Below are 16,429 nucleotides of genomic sequence, written 5' to 3'. Positions count from 1 at the left end.
TGTGTAGGGTAAAAATTTAAAGGGAATATTAGGGGGGCTTCTTCATGCAGCGAGTGGTGGGAGTGTGGAATGAGCTGCCAGATGAAGTGGTGAAAGCAGGCTCAACTTTTAACATTTAAGAAAAACTTGGACAGGGACATGGATGAGAGGGATGTGGAGGGATATGATCCAGGTGCAGGTCAGTAGGACTAGACAGAAAGATGGTTCAGCACAGCCAAGAAGAGCCTGTTTCTGTGCTGTAATGTTCTATGGTTCTATGATTCTAAGCCATGTTTGACTCCTCCCTTATCAAGGCAATAATATAGATATCTCAAACAATCCCTTCGAGAGCCTTACCTAAAACTGAAATCAAACTAATAGATCCTTAGTTCTCAGGTTCTGCCTTGTCTCCCGTTTTTAAGAATTGGAACCAGATATGTACCCTTCCAGTCTGAGCAACAGCCCTGACTGTGAGCCACTGAAAATGTGTCCAAAGGACTCGCAAAGTGCATGTCCCATATCAGAACCCCGTCAAATCCTGTTGTGCTCATTTTAAAAAATGCCACCTTTTTGACCGGATGGCCCTGATTGTTTTTTGATCGCCTTGTTAAGGCAAATCTGCTCACTAACAAATGATCAGTGGGTTTGTTTCTAGACTGAACAGAAATGTTTCGTGCATGATCTGTACGTGTTTCCTCTTTGTGTGAAAGTTAATTCCCATACAGCTTACTCTGTAGCTTTCAGTTTAATTAGTAATTTGTATTTGTATATTAATTTAAGGCAATTACTGTATCAATAGATTTATTATAATAAATGTGCTGAGCTACTAAAGCACTGATTGAGCGCATTCTAAAGCTAATCAGTTTTGCTGCATGTAAATATTTTTGGTACAGTGAGAAGATTGCATTAGTTAATTGGGATAATGTGAAATCACTAATAGAGAAATTTGTAGTTTGCTCTCCTTGATACACCACATGTGTCAGAGTATAAAAGTAGCTTTTTGAAATGAGAATATTCATTTCAAAACCAGAGTTCGAACCTTGTCGGTTACAAGGACACTGTGCCAGCCTCAGCCCAGTTTCCATAAAGCAAAACTTGCCCCACTTTGCACTGAATTGACAGTCTCATTGAACCGTATTATAGCTGGTGTGAAACTTGAAAATATCGTGTGGCACTGTGGGTCCTGGTCATCTTATAGCATTCAAGTGCATCCTGGAGACGGAATAGAGAAACTTTTCCTGTGCACCCATATCTGATCTGGAAGTGGGTCGGGATTATGTTGAATGAGTAAAGCAGTTGGATTTTCTGTGGTACTAATGGGAATTTTTATGATTTTCTGGTGTTGGCCCACAGGTCCCCAAAATTCATTTGCACAACTTGCCTGTGGGATTTGAACTGGCCAGCCTCTGGTTAGTCACGCCAGCGCCATAATAAATTGGTACCACGGTTCTTTGACCACAGGTGTCGGATGTGTTGTAAGTCTGCTCAATGATGGCAAACAAGCCCATAACATTAACTCAAAAAGATCTGCTTGCTCCGGTTTAGGTTCCTTTACAATCCTAACATCTGCACAGCTTTTGTAACATCCTCAAACCCCCATCCAACACCTTTATCCTCCCTATCAGTAAAGATCAATGATTCTAACATTGATCCCTGTAGGAAATCACAGGCATCCAGACTTCCACGGAGGCTTATGGTTGCTAATATGATCTTTTGGACTGGAACTGTAGCAGCTTTCCACAAATTCAACAATTTTGATTTATTTATTTGTTCGTGGGATGTGAGTGTTGCTCACTCAACCTGGATTTATTGCCCATCCCTAATTGCCCTTGAGAAAGAATTCTGGAACCACTGTAGTCCATGTGGTGTCACTACACCCACAGTGTTGTTAGGGAGGAAGTTCCAGGATTCTGACGCAGCGACAGTGAAGGAAATCATTCCACATTAGGATGGTGTCTGGCTTGCAAGGGAGCTTGCAGTTAACGGTGTCCCCATGTGTCTGCTGCCCTTGTCCTTCTAGATGGTAGCAGTCATGGGTTTGCAAGGTTCTGTCAAAGGAATCTTGCTGAGTTGCTGCATTGCATTTTGTAGATGGTACACACAGCTGCTACCATGCATTGGTGGGGCACATGAGTATTTAAGGAGATGGATGGAGTGCCAGTCAAGTGGGCTGCTTTGTCCTGGGCGATGTCAAGCTTCTTGAGTGTTGTTGGAGCTGCACTCATCCAGACAAGTGGAGAGCATCCCATCACACTCCTGACTTGTGGCTTGTAAATGATGGACAGGCTTTGGGGAGTCAGGCAGTGAGTTACTGTCTGCAGAGTGTCCAGCCTCTGACTTGCTCTTGTAGCTACAGTATTTATATGGCTATTCCAGTTTGGTTTGTGATCGGGGTGATCCTTGTTATGTTGATAGTGAGGGATTCGGCAATGGTAATGCCATTGAATGTCAAGGGGAGATAATTGGATTTTCTCTTGCTCGTCATGGCCTGGCACTTGAGTGTCATGAACATTACTTATCAGCATGAACCAGAATGTTGTCCGGGTCATGCTGTATATGGATAGATTTCTCCAGGACTTGAGGAGCCATCAGTGATGCCGAACATTGTGCAATCACCAGCGAACATCTCCACATCTGAAGGAAGGTCATTGATGAAGCAGCTGAAAGTGTTTAGGCCTGGGACACTATTCTGAGGAACTCTAGCAGTGATGACCTGGGATTGAGATGATCGATCTCTAACAACTACAACCACCTTCATTTTGTGCTAGGAATTACTCCAACCAGTGGAAAAATTTCCCCAAGTTCCCATTGATAAGGGCTCCTTTAAGCCACATCCAGTTAAATGCTGCCTTAATGTCAATATTCTCTCCCTTGTGCAGTAAATCACTGTCGGGTACCTGATCAATGCTTTCCAAAAGTCCAGGTGGTTAATGTCTACTGTGCTGTCCTCGTCCATTAATGTGGTGACTTTTTCAAACCCACAGATTGGGCCACATTTTACTGTTTCCCTGGCAAGATGGAGGTTTACCTTCTCCTTGAACCATTTTGGGCTTTTAGCCTCGTGAACTCTCATGGCTTCAGCTCTCTGTTAAAGTCACTGGAGACGGATTGTATCTGATTATGCACATTTCTGATCTCCCATCTGATGGATCTATCCTGTTGGTGTGACAGGACAGCCTAGGATGCCTGAGAAAGATGACAGAGTCGAATTTGTTTACGTTTAATCTGCTGGTCGATGGGACTGGGCTCCAGCCTCCCTAGCTGGGAGCACTGACCCATAGACCCGTTCAGCAATTGGAGATTGAGGAAGAAGGCTCTACACACTCAGCTGTGCTGAAATTGCCTGAGGCTTGTCCTGACATGATGACTGGGCGGATTGGAAGAGATCGCTCTGATTTTTGTTTCGTTGTTTTTACATTTTGTAGGAATTGTTTATAATTGGGGCACTTCAAAGGCTGTTAAGGTTCAGTCATGTAGTGCGAGGCTGTAGCTATGTAATCTCGACTGAGAAGGATTAACAGCCCAACTTCCCTGAACGACATTGCTGAGCCAGTGGAGCTTTTACAACAACATGACAACTTTTGAGCTGGCCGACACATTGCCTGATTTGTTAAATTCAGTTTTACAACTGGCCATGGTGAGGGTTTGATCTGAAGATGGTCTCAGCGTACTAATCCATTCCATTCTCAGCAGAAGTCTCTTTAAGGTGGTTTTCTGGCATTTGAGCTGTTAAATCCACAGATCTATTTTCTGTGAGTGATTAACATGAATTTAATTAGAAATTAAAACATTTTAATTGGAATTAAAATGTTAATTGTAATTAGTTTGGTACAACGTGTCACTTCTGAAATGACAAAAGTTTGATAAGCAGGAAGATAGTTTATTAAGTTCATCATTTTTCACTATTCTTAAAAAGAACTTCATGAGGTTCAGGATAAAAGCTGAAAACCTAATCACCAAAATGAGTTGGTAACACTTTTATTCACAGCCAGTAATTATTACAAATTAATACTGCTTGCACAATCATGGCTAATACTTAGAACCTAATTAGTTGCTTTACAGGTATGTTGAAATCTGAACAAATAACAATGTTGTTCTGGTATAATCAAACAGCTGTTTCTTTATGTGGGCTGGACATTGCACAGTTAAAGCAGTGTTAAGTATTTAGTACTTTAAAACATGCTTTTAAAGTGGAATGTTCCCATCTGCTCTTATGTTTTTTGAGCAACTTTTCAGACAAATAATCCCTGTAGCGGTTGCAATTGAATATAATCGCAAATAAAGACTCTCACGCAAGTTTAATACTTGCGCTGCAATCTGCATTAAACTTGACCACATGGTTACAGTGAGAGGGAGTCACTGGAAGGTAGTTAACAGGCAAAAGCGAGTGCACTAACTTAAAAGGGTTCCGTCAGACAATTAGAGCAAGCTAGGTGGCACAGTGGTTAGCACTGCTGCCTCACAACGCCAGGGACTCAGGTTCAATTCCAGCCTCAGGTCACTGCCTGTGTGGAGTTTGCATGTTCTCCCCGTGTCTGTGTGGGTTTCCTTCAGGTGCTCCAGTTTTCTCCCACACTCTGAAGATGTGAGGGTTAGGTTGATTGGCCATGATAAAGTGCCCCTTAGTGTCAAGGGGACTAGAAGAGTAAGTATGGGGTTACGGATTGGGGCCTGGGTGGGATAGTTGTCGGAGCAGGCTCGATGGGCCAAATGGCCTCCTTCTGTACTGTAGATTCTATGAAATAATTAATAAAGCAATGTGAGATATAGTCAGGCCATTTGATCATCTATGTTTTGAGATTTCCAATTCCGTAGTCCTCATTTCATATGGAATTTTTTTGTGAGAAGAAAGCTGACAGTTCTCTAATAATCCACACCCCCCACGTCAAAAGATTTGAGGGAAATGCTGCCTTTGTTTGTTTTCACTCCAGGGACTCCCTCTGCTGCCGTCTGTCTGGCCTTGTTTGCGATTTTGTGCCTATGTTGCACACAGTGTGCTGGTTATCAGAACACATTTCTACCTCTCAACAAAAGCATTTCCATGCGGCAGTGACTGGGCGCAGAGTAAAGCTCTGCTTTGCAATGTGGCTTGACTCTTTCCAGGATACATTTATGTACCGCTCTCAAACAGTTCATTGGCTGGCTGCAGATCCCACTCTGCCACTTTGAGCGGGACTTTTCTCTCTGGCTTCTGAACCCTGCCATCAGGCTCAAATGCAGAAGGCTGCACGATGTGGGGATCAGTCACTCATCAGTGATTTTACTCAAATTGGCCAATTAATGGCCAGAAGATGGGCATGCCATCCATAGGTTTGCATAGCTGGAGTGCCCATAGCTGTAGGCCCCAAGGCAGAGTTGCCCTCTCTCCAACTTTTTAAAATGCAAAATGCAAAAACAAAGCTTTAAGCAGCTGGGCTACCAGTGTTGCCGGGGAGAGGGGAGGGCTGGGGGCGCTCCCCACAAGACAACCAGCGGCTGCAACCAAAACCAGATAATGCAGGAGAAACCTCTCGAGGCTGCTTGGAGGGCTGAGCCTGGCTTCACCAGCCACTAGGCCACGTCTCCAGGCTGCCGCCCTGTTTCCCCAACATTTCAGTTACCTAGAGGCTGGGTGGAAGATTCCAGCTGGCCTCCAACAATAGGCCATTAGTTAATTGAATAGACTGCCTGCTGCTGGTAGCCTGGTAGCCCTGCCACCCAGGAAATGGTGTGCCAACCCACCTGCCTCCATGCCCACCCCTTTCAGAGGGCTGAAAATCCTCCCCATTCTTCTATCCATCACCCAATTTAGCAGATTCATTGAGATTGTAAATTTAGTGCTGAATTCTTAAAAAGATGAAGAACATCAACAACAACTTTCATTTGTATAGCAGCTTTAGTATAGCCCAGCTGCCTCACAGTGTCAGGGACCCGAGTTCGATTCCCGGCTTGGGTCACAGTGTGGAGTTTGCACATTCTCCCCATTTCTGCATGGGTTTCCTCTGGGTGCTCTGGTTTCCTCCCACACTCTGAAAGAAGTGCTGGTTAGGGTGCATTGACCCGAACAGGTGCCGGAGTGTGGTGACGGGGGGAAATTCACTGTAACTTCATTGCAGTGTTAATGTAAGCCTTAGTTGTGACACTAATACATAAACTTTAAACTTTAAACCATTCTTACCAGCTTGTGGAAACTGGCCCAACCATTCACTTTGGGGACCCTTCAACGTCACTGAGAGACAACACTTCTACTTCCTCATATTTAACACCAAGCCATAGGGCCGTTTGCAAACACACAATCTACTTGGCTGTCACAATTGCTGCTTGTGGCTTGGATTTTCTGATCATTTACAAAGGGATTGCACTCTGTGGACAGCTTTTTTACAAGATAAACGTGTTAGCGCATCTTAAAGCACAGATTCCCCCTCACCTGGCACAAGTTTGAATTTGGCGCCCTCTTAGGGAGATCTTTGGTAACAGGTAGACCAATCAGCCAATGAGACTGAGGAATTCTCCCAGCTATGTAAAACAGGAAGTAAAATATAAATTATATTTCAATCATTGTACAGGAAGTAGAACAAAAGTCAGGACATTAAGGGATTAAGAGAGATATTTAAAAAAAGACAGATTTTAAAAAGAATTAGGGCTGCATTTTTACTGCAAAGGTGGGAAATGTGGGTCAGAATCCTGTCTCTGTTGGGAAGCTGATTTAAGTTCAGATTTTCACGGTGAACTGATATGGAGACAGGCTTCCATCTTTTTCATCAGTCTTTGGAGCAAATGTAATTTAAATTCACATCAAATCAGTGATTTCTATATTGATTTAATCGTTGAAGATTACAACACTGTTGTGCATGTGTGGAAACCGGAGTTTCTTCCAGTAATGGTGACAGGTGCTGATAGCCTGGCCATTAATATTGTAAATTTTAAGCCTTTGTTTTTTCATCAAGTCCAATTTGAATTGCTTTTTCATATTCTGGCTCATTGATTGTATAAAACCTAATAACAGAACAGCACATTAAGAATGGCTTCATTTCCTCACAATACACAGTTCAATCTGATGGAATAAATTTTTATCTATAATAACTCCAGGAATCAGATGGAAAGTAACAATGCTTTATTGCACAAAATAAAGTAAAGCAAAACCACAAGCCTGCAGTGAACACAAACAAGTCCCAACCAGGACAGTGCAATAATGAACCCACTCAGGGGCCTGCTTTATATAGGGCTTGATACACGAGCTCTACCTGGTGTGTTAATTACCAATCCACAGGGAGCTTGTATTCAATTAGTCCAACAGGGAGGTCAATCAGTGATTCCCAGTGCAAGTCTTGGGGGTTATCATGTTATCTCTCTCTTTTATTTAAGTAGGCCTCCATTGAGACAGCACCACCTTGTTTAAACAGTTGTGAAGCTGATCAATGGTATTTTAAATCAGGATTTGATGTATTGAGAATGCCGATACTCTGTCATGAACATAGCCCAGTCCATCACTCAAACCAGCCTCCCATCCATTGATACTGTCTACACTTCCCACTGCCTCAGCAAAACAGCCAGTGTAAAATTAAGGATCCCATACACCCTGGATATTCTCTTTTCCACCTTCTTCTGTCGGGAATAAGGTACAAAAGTCTGCGAATATGTACTAACCGACTCAAGAACAGCTTATTCTCTGCTGCTATCAGACTTTTGAATGGACCTCACTCACATTAAGTTGAACTTTCGCTATATCCTAGTTATGACTGTAACACTACATTCTCCGCTCTGTCCTTTCCTTCTGAATGAACGGTATGCTTTGTCTGTATAGTGTGCAAGAAACAGTACTTTTCTCTGTATACTAATACATGTGACAATAATAAATCAAATCAAATCAAAATCAAATCTTTTGATCTTTCACCAAACATAAAGTGGCCACATCAGCACTCGATTAAGGGGATCACTGAATATTTCACCGGACCTTCCAAACATTGTCCAGCCTTGTACTGCTCACTCTGCTGCCTACCATCCACGAATGCCCAGTCAGCCCCAACATTCCACCTCCCATAGGGGAAAATGCCCTGTCCCATTGTTTAACACATTTGAATTGTTACATCACTAACCTCAAACTTTTCTCACTGAACTGGCTTCCTTTGATCCTGTCTTGAAAACTAACTGGGTAAAATGAAAGACTGAATAAGACGTTAATTAATTTCATGTGATGTCCTTTCTGCACTATGAACTGCGAGGGGGTGGACGTAACTGTTGGGGGGGGAGGGGCTGGAGATAGGGGCGGGCTGTGGGGGCAGTATTCAGAGCTGGCTCGTGAATGGTTGTGGGGGTGTCACGTGGCCGACATTGCGGGGATCGCAGGGCTGGCCAGCAACTGGGAGGTCAGCAGACAGGAGCCACTGCGCATGCACAGAACCTGGCACTGACAGATCAGCGCTTGTGCAGTGGCCAGCTCAGCGCTATGCTGCCGGCCTCCCCAGTGGGAATAGACCCACTGATTTTTAATGATATAACCACTAGTGATCTCTGCAGTGCACAGCGTGTGGGAGATTCTTCTCTGAACTCCCACTGGAAAAAACAGCATGAATTACTCCAGTTTTCATACAAATTCGACACTTAGAATTTTTGGGGGAGAAACTATGCAGGTGAAGTGTACACAGTGGTGCAAAACAAATGAGAAGAAATTTGTTCAAATATGTTTAAATAATTGCCAATTGGTTTTAATTCACAATACATGAAAATAATAATTAAAGCTAGATCTTCTCTCAAAAATGTTCTGGGTGAAAGAGCAAGGCAGATGGGTTAATTATTCTGTTCGTTTACGATTATAAATGGGCATTGTTAAAAGTGTGCAGGTTTTTTTAAGGAGTGTGTGTGTGCCTTAAAGATGCTGGTAAGTTGTGGGTAATGTGCACTGCAATGTTCCAAGTTGTCCTTGTGTTGTACAGATATGAACACAATTTGGTCTTGTTTCCCACAGCCACAGAACAATCAGCAGAAACCTCTCCAGCTAGCATCAAGGCATCTGAAGAATTACAAAAGAGCAGCACAGACAGCACAGCACTTAAAAGCGATAACCTGTCACAGAAAAATGAGGCAGAAAAGGAAAGGTACATGAGAAGAAGATAATTGCCCAGTAAATCTTCAGGAAAATCTAATCCAAACTGAAAGTGGCAGCATGTACAATGCTGCAGTAATTAATGCTGTACTTATACAAGATGAGGTCTCTCTCTTCTCTATCTCTCTCTTCTCCCTTTCCCCTTCTCTCTCTCTCTCTCTCTCTCTCTCTCTCTCTCTCCCTCTCTCTCTCTTTTTCTCTTTTTTCCATTTCTTCCCTTTTTTTTCCCCTTCCTTCCTTCTCTTTGGTCTTTTTCTCTCTCTCCCCCCTTCTCTCTTTTTCCCTCCTTCCCCCTCTTTCCTGTCACCCTCATGCTTTCTCGGGCAGTATGGTGGCACAATGATTAGCATTGCTGCTTCACAGCACCAAGGATCCAGGTTCGATCCCTGACTTGGGTCACTGTCTGTGCAGAGTCTGCATGTTCTCCCCATGTCTGCGTGGGTTTCTTCTGAGTGCTCCAGTTTCCTCCCACAGTACGAAAGACATGCGAATTTGGAGCATTGGCCATGCTGAATTCTCTTTCAGTGTACTCGAACAGGCACCGGAGTGTGGTGACTAGGGGATTTTCACAGTAAGTTCATTACAGTGTTAATGTAGGCCTACTAATAATAAACTTAAAACTTTTCCCCCACACCCCTCTATCTCTCCATGCCGCTATTACTTTTTGTCACTCTCTTTCTAGTACCTTTTTCTTTTGCCCTGCTTGATTTTCATGTATGTTTTTTTTTATATGCATGTGTTTGTGTGTGCATTAATTGTTAATTTAAAATCTGATGTTGATAACAACTGAAGCTTCAAGTGTACTAAACAAATTTGATTATCATTCAAGTGTTTTTCCTTTCACTGAGGTTCATTTTCATTGAAACTAAACCACAGCTGCAGATTGACAAAAATGGCAAACTGTAATGTTACTGTCATTGTTTTCTGGTTGTGGGCATCATTGGACAGTTTTGCTCCCTTGCCTATGAAGGAAATTGGAGCAAAAGATAGTTCTCCCAAGCAATCTATATTGAAAGTTTTTGATTATTACAATAGACTTACTGTGTTGAACTGTTCTTTTGCCCTGTGTTCCTCCTGAGATGTACAGTATCCATAAGAACAGAGATGAGAATCTGATGTGTGTACTTCCAAATCCAGAATTGGTTCAGTTGACACCAAAGGTCTTTGCTGAACTTGAGGAAAATGCAGATGTAACAGGAATAATAAATATTTGGCTAAATCTTCCAGTCTATGGAACTTCAGAGATCTGACATGACTGAAGATGAATGCTGGAACCCTGCAGAAATCCTGACATGTGGAACCACGTGGGAATTGGCCAGGAAGTTCAAACTTCTGATGGGTAGTTTCCTGCTGTCACGGACTCTCTACGACTGTCTCTGACTCTGAGCTGGCATTGGAGACTTTGGGCAGTTCCACGATACTTACCTGAGCAGTTACTCAAGAAATGTTAGACAGACTGAAAATTGGCCCAACACCTTGGTAACTACACAACTGATCCCATCTAACTGCATCCCCAACTGCCTGACTACCCACCTCGCCCACTTATCTACCTTACTCTGCTACACACCTTGCTCACCTACCTACCCGGTCACTTCCCCATTCACTCATCCATTCACCAGTATTCACAATTGACCTTTAGCTGCTGCAATTTGAAAAGGAGCATGTCCTGTTTTCCCTCAATTCCTCTCCGCTGTGTCGGAGGTTCCTGAGGAACTCTGCATGTTTCTGAAAGCTGGGAGCATAAGATTCCGGGAGAAGTATGCAGCAGCATTGAGTCAAGGGGATTTTCAAGACAAACTGCAATCTGTTTATCATTACTGATGCTCAGGAGATTGGAGACAATGCTGTCCATGTACTGAGAAGGTAAGTAAAAGTAAAGAAGCAGCAAGACCGGCTGTCAGCAGGTTTGAAATCAGCAGGGGTAAGAACAGCACCAGAAACTGCTATGTCATTTGGCAAAATGAGGGCGCCACCATTGTACCCCTTGCTACTTTTTTTTTTTGCAATGTTTATTTATTAGTGTCACAAGTAAATCAACGAAACTGCAATGAAGTTACTGTGAAAACCCCCTGGTCGCCACACTCAGATACACTGAGGGTCAACTTAGCACGGCCAATACAACTAATCAGCACATCTTTCGGCCTGTGGGAGGAAACCGGAGCGCCCACAGGAAACCCAGACACGGGGATTCCAAGTAAACCTGTTGGACTTTAACCTGGTGCTGTGAGGTTTCTTATTTTGCCCACCCCAGTCCAAAGCTAGCATCTCCACATCAAGAGAAATAGAATAGGCATTTTGAACAATACAGTGCCCAGGCTTGGATCAGAGGTGATTTTATGGCAGGGGTTTGATTAGCTACTTGTATCACAAAACCGCCAATAGCACCCTCATCCCAGACCTGGGAAAAATCTTCCATCCTCCTGGCTTGGCTCCAGCTGATTTTTTTTTTAAAGGCAGCCCATTTCCTGCCGTGAGTTGATGTTCAGATTTCAGCAATAAATATTTCAACACAAGTCACACTTCCCAAGGCGGCATGGTGGCACAGTAGTTAACACTGCTGCCTCACAGCACCAGGGACCTCGGTTCCATACCCTGTTTGGGTCATGGTCTGTGTGGAGTTTGCACCTTCTCCCCGTGTCTGTAGGGGTTTCCTCCTGGTTTTCTCCCACACTCCAAAGATGTGCCTGTTAGGTAGATTGGCCATGCTAAATTGCCCCTTCGTGTCCTAAAGAGTCTGGGTAAGATGCTCTGTTGGAGAGTCAGCGCAGACTTGATTGGCAGAGTAGGGATTCTCTGACCCTTCTATGATTTGAAGATTGTGCCCTTCTGTTAATGATGTTAAATGTCTTTTTTTATAAAAAGTCCAGTTGGAATCTTGTATCTTTTCTTCCTAACATGCAGGAAACTACAGGAAGCACAGATCACCTTGGCTGCCAGACTTGGGGAAGCAGAAGAAAAAATTATGGTCCTTCACTCGGGTAGGTGGCTTCCTGCGTTTGCTACATAAGCAACATGGGTGCCGTTCAAAGGGTGCGGAGGGATGGGCAGCGGCGGGGTGGAGGTCAGTAAATGTTCCTGACTATACACGTGTGGTGGTGAAATGCAGGCGGTGCCACGTGTAACCACCTGCTTTAGCACCATCTTTACCGCAGCAGTTTGAGTGGAAAAGGACTGTGTGTGAAACTGGTGACTTAAAAATCTGTCTGCTCTGTGCCGCTGTTGATGCACAGCTGAACTCATCATGTATCAATGCACAGCCATGTAACATGAACCTGGCAAAATAACATGCAAAGTCAACTCGCCCCTTTAAGTAAGTGAGGGGAGAAATCAGATGGAACGACTCTGCAGCTTTCTGTATGACAGTAATTGCGATAAATTGCAGATTAAACCCATGTGACTTGACGCTCATTTTTTTTTCCCTGTAATTATTTATTACTCAGCTTTGAAGACAACACAAACAGAACTTCTGGACCTGAGGTGTAAATATGATGAAGAAGCAGCATCTAAGTAAGTAATGGCAAGCCTGCAATCTTGTGTTTGTTGAACATGTTCACTTCAAGGTAAAATGACTGCTGCCTCAAAGAGGAAATGTATTAATTTAACCAGCCATGCACCCACCATATGTCGTGTTATTGAGAGTAAAGAAGGCTCCTCTCTTTATTGTACAAAGATCTTTTGAGAAATTTTAGATAGTTCGTGTAATTTGACAAAAATACACTCCTCTGCTTAGCTCATAAGGGAAAAAGGCTGAGATGCTTCAAACAAGAGGAACCTCATACCTGACACACCTCAATTGATGTATTAAAATTCTTTTGACATAAATAACTACTGAAATGCAAATCACGCTGCTTTCTGAAGTCTTTATGAAGTAGTTGGGGAGAGGTTTAACAAGCAGTGCCGCAGGGGCAAATGTGCTGTTTTGATCCATAATCACATGATCAGAGATGGTGGCTGCTCTTCCTGGCGCTTTGGATTTGCTTATTAGAATGTTTGTTCCCCTCAGTTCATATTCCCCATTGCCTCCCCTACCCCCCAGAAACCTGCCTGAGTGGGACAAGAAACAATCGGGCCTGTCAGATCATTTTACATCTTCAGGGTTTTTCTTTACCCTTACTCAGAAGCTGTGGGAAAGGATCTCCTCTCAGACACTCTGGCTAAGGTGGGTTCACACAGTAAGAAGTCTCACAACACCAGGTTAAAGTTCAACAGGTTTATTTGGTAGCAAACGACACTAGCTTTCAGGCAAGCTAGTGGGACAGAGCCCTGAAAGCTAGTGGTGTTTGCTACTAAATAAACTTGTTGGACTTTAACCTGGTGTTGTGAGACTTCTTACTGTGTGAACCCCAGTCCAACACCGACACCTCCACATCATAAGATGGGTTCAGCCACATTAAGTGCCTCCGCCTCCAGTCTGGGATTCAAACTCATGCTGGCTATTAGTTAGTATCATCATATGTCAGGATACCACTCACGCCACCAGGGGGGCAAAACACTGAAGTATAGAGTCTGAAGAGGCTTTTGATCTGCCCTAAATAAAAAAATACAGCTTTGAGAAATCTGCTGTCATACCTGGTGATTTAAGTTACCCAATCCCACTCCCAATAGTATGTTGTTTGGAAGTAGAGAGACCCATTTTTTCCAATGGATGTGCAGCGTGTTGGTGTCATTGTGAGCCTCCATTTTTAATTGGAGTGTTCAACAGCACAGCTTTTCATCTTATTGATGCCAATATGTCTGACAGACTAAATGGGTTTTGCTGCATTTAGTGGGTGTCGGTGTGATCGTGGTGCATCTTTGGTGTAGCCTCCTGGGAACTGTACATATTTAGTTATTAAATAACTCTTCCCCACGAGGGCAATTAGGGATGGTCAATAAATACTGGCCTTGCCAGCGATGCTCACATCCCATGAACAAATATTAAAAAAATACAAGTCACATGCTCTACTGCTGTGAAAATACTTCCCTTGGCACTTTGTCAAGTTTTCTTTGTGTTTATTTTTAAATACAAAGCCAGGATAATTTGTCTCAAATAATGATTTTCCTTATTAAATGCTGTTATTATTCAAGTTACATCTGACTGGTGCCATATAATAGCTTCCTTGATGATTTTAAGCATACCATCATACCGGGAGAGAATGCTTCTGTTGGATTGTTTGTGCTTGGACTAATATGAAGAACAAGAACCCTGCAGTGATTACAAAAGACCCCAAATAACTCTGCAGCTCAGTGAATTAGAAAATTGTGGTTGCTTTTTAATTCATCCAATGTTTTTATTATTTCACTCTTTTCTCTTCCACGATTTGCATTGAGAGCTTAATCCTTTATTCCCAGTGACATTCTGTAAGCAACTCCCCGACTGCCAGAGATATCCAGCTGCTTTAAATAACCACTGGCAGACAGATACAGAATGTTTGCACAGACTAAAGACAGGAAGTGGGATGAACCCTCTTAATTACAAAAGCTTAGGAACACATGTTTCTGTAATCGCAAATGTTTTTTTCCGTGGCGAGTCTGCCTGTCCTTTAACAGAGAACCTCAGATTCCACCATAAAACATAAACACAAGGCCTAAGCCACATCCTCCTCCTTCAAAGGTACTTCTGTGCCCCGAAGAATATCACTGTCAGGATAAGCTACCTTTGATCTTGTTTTTCTCTCCATTGTTCGCTTGTCTAAAGGTATCGCTGGTTGTCTGAGACTTTTATTAGAGTTCCTTGTCTCAATGTAACAGATAATTAAGCAACGCCAGACTTTAACAGCGGGGAGCTGAACTCAAAGAAGTGCAGGCAAGAATCGGGTCTTCGATGTTGCAACCTTGTCTGCAACCCAAGTTTCCTGCAAGTATAGTCTTCTACCTAACGTAGCACAGAGTTTCCATTTTACAATGTAGCTTATATCTTAAGAATCCTCTTTCAAATGTGATGTTGGTTGATATTCTCTACGTTAGTGTGCGAAGTAAGAAAATGTTAACAGATACAAATTTGAAACCTATCAAAATGTGCAAGTTTGATGTAAAAACTGATCTTAGGACGCAGTAGCACTTGCTGGTAGTCAAGAGGTGGAGGTACCTGTGTTACACTGGGGTGGGCATCAGGTGATGAAGGAGCAGCTCTCCAAAAGCTCATTATTCCAAATAAATCTGTTGAACTTTAACCTGGTTATGTGACTTCTTACTGACATTCAAGATCATCAGTTGTAAATGAAATTGCTACTTATTCCTTACTGTAAAATTGCTGCAGTTTTTGTTTCCTAGCCTGAGGGAAAGATGTACTTGGCTTAGAGAGAGTTGCAACAAAGGTTTGTGATATGGTGGTTTGAGATCAAATGTCAGATCAAGCCCAAGTTGGGGTGAAATGCCTTATCTTGTCAACATGAATCTCTCTTGTAGAGACCACAAATTGGATTCAGTTGGATTTTGAATTTGGTTTCTGGAGCAAGAAGGGAGATGGATCCGGTTCACTCTGGACATTGGCTTTGTAACTTTAAGAATGCGGTAAAATTTCTCTTTGAGTGGTGTGGGCTGAGATCAGTTCTTGGTCTCTTGACTAATGATGTCGCAGCTGGGCTGCAGAGGAACCTGGAGTGGGAGGGTGAGAATCCGGTCGTTGTGGTACGTGTGGGTGCCGGCGACGTAAGCAAAATGCAGACTGAGGATCTGGGGAGGGAGTATGAAAAGCTGGGAATGGAATTAAAAAGTAGAACCGACAAGGTGGTCGTCTCTGGGCTACTACCTGAACCGAGTGCAGATGGGTGTAGGGTTGACAGGATTAAGGAAGTGAATGGGTGGCTCAGGGATTGGTGTGGGAGGAATGGGTTTGAATTTATGGGGCATTGGCACCAGTATTGGGGTAGGTGGGCCCTGTTCGGGCGGGATGGGGTTGGTCTGAACCGTGCTGGGACCAGAGTGCTGGCGAATCGAGTAAAGAGGACTGTAGACAGGGCTTTAAACTAATTAGGGGGGGGGAGGGTGCGAGGGTAGGTGACGTTACGAGGTCTAAAGTTAAGGAGAGGGTACAGGTAAGGGAAGAGGCCGAGGATGTCCCAATACTAGAGGGAGTAGGGGGCGTGAGTATGGTTGGTGGCGTTACGGCAAATAGGGTCCAGGTGAAGGCTGGGATGAAAGCGCTTTATCTGAATGCACGAAGCATTCGGAATAAAGTGGATGAGCTGGTGGCGCAGATCGACACAAATGGATACGATCTGGTGGCCATTACAGAGACGTGGCTGCAGGGTGACAGGGACTGGGAGCTGAATGTACAGGGCTATCAAGTGTTTAGGAAGGATAGGCAGGAGGGAAAAGGGGGGTGCGTAGCTCTGCTGATTAAGGATAGCATCACGGTGGTAGCAAGGGATGATATTGGAGCCAAGG

The 16,429-nt window shown here is 43.5% G+C and overlaps 1 protein-coding gene across 3 annotated transcripts in view; it reads left to right on the top strand.

The window, feature by feature from the left end:
- The window catches only part of cux2b (cut-like homeobox 2b), a 332,051-nt gene that overhangs the window by 236,037 nt on the left and 79,585 nt on the right, over nucleotides 1-16,429 (top strand). For all 3 annotated transcript variants that reach the window (XM_080208269.1, XM_080208267.1, XM_080208268.1), the window contains exons 6-8: nucleotides 8,924-9,053; nucleotides 11,963-12,039; nucleotides 12,502-12,568. In XM_080208269.1, the coding sequence (XP_080064395.1) occupies nucleotides 8,924-9,053; nucleotides 11,963-12,039; nucleotides 12,502-12,568 (274 nt within the window). The remainder of the gene's footprint in view (nucleotides 1-8,923; nucleotides 9,054-11,962; nucleotides 12,040-12,501; nucleotides 12,569-16,429) is intronic.

Source organism: Carcharhinus amblyrhynchos, chromosome 20, assembly GCF_965287045.1.
Source record: "Carcharhinus amblyrhynchos chromosome 20, sCarAmb.v2.hapA, whole genome shotgun sequence".
Taxonomy (NCBI): Eukaryota; Metazoa; Chordata; class Chondrichthyes; order Carcharhiniformes; family Carcharhinidae; genus Carcharhinus; species Carcharhinus amblyrhynchos.
This window is presented reverse-complemented; position numbering and strand designations above follow the sequence as displayed.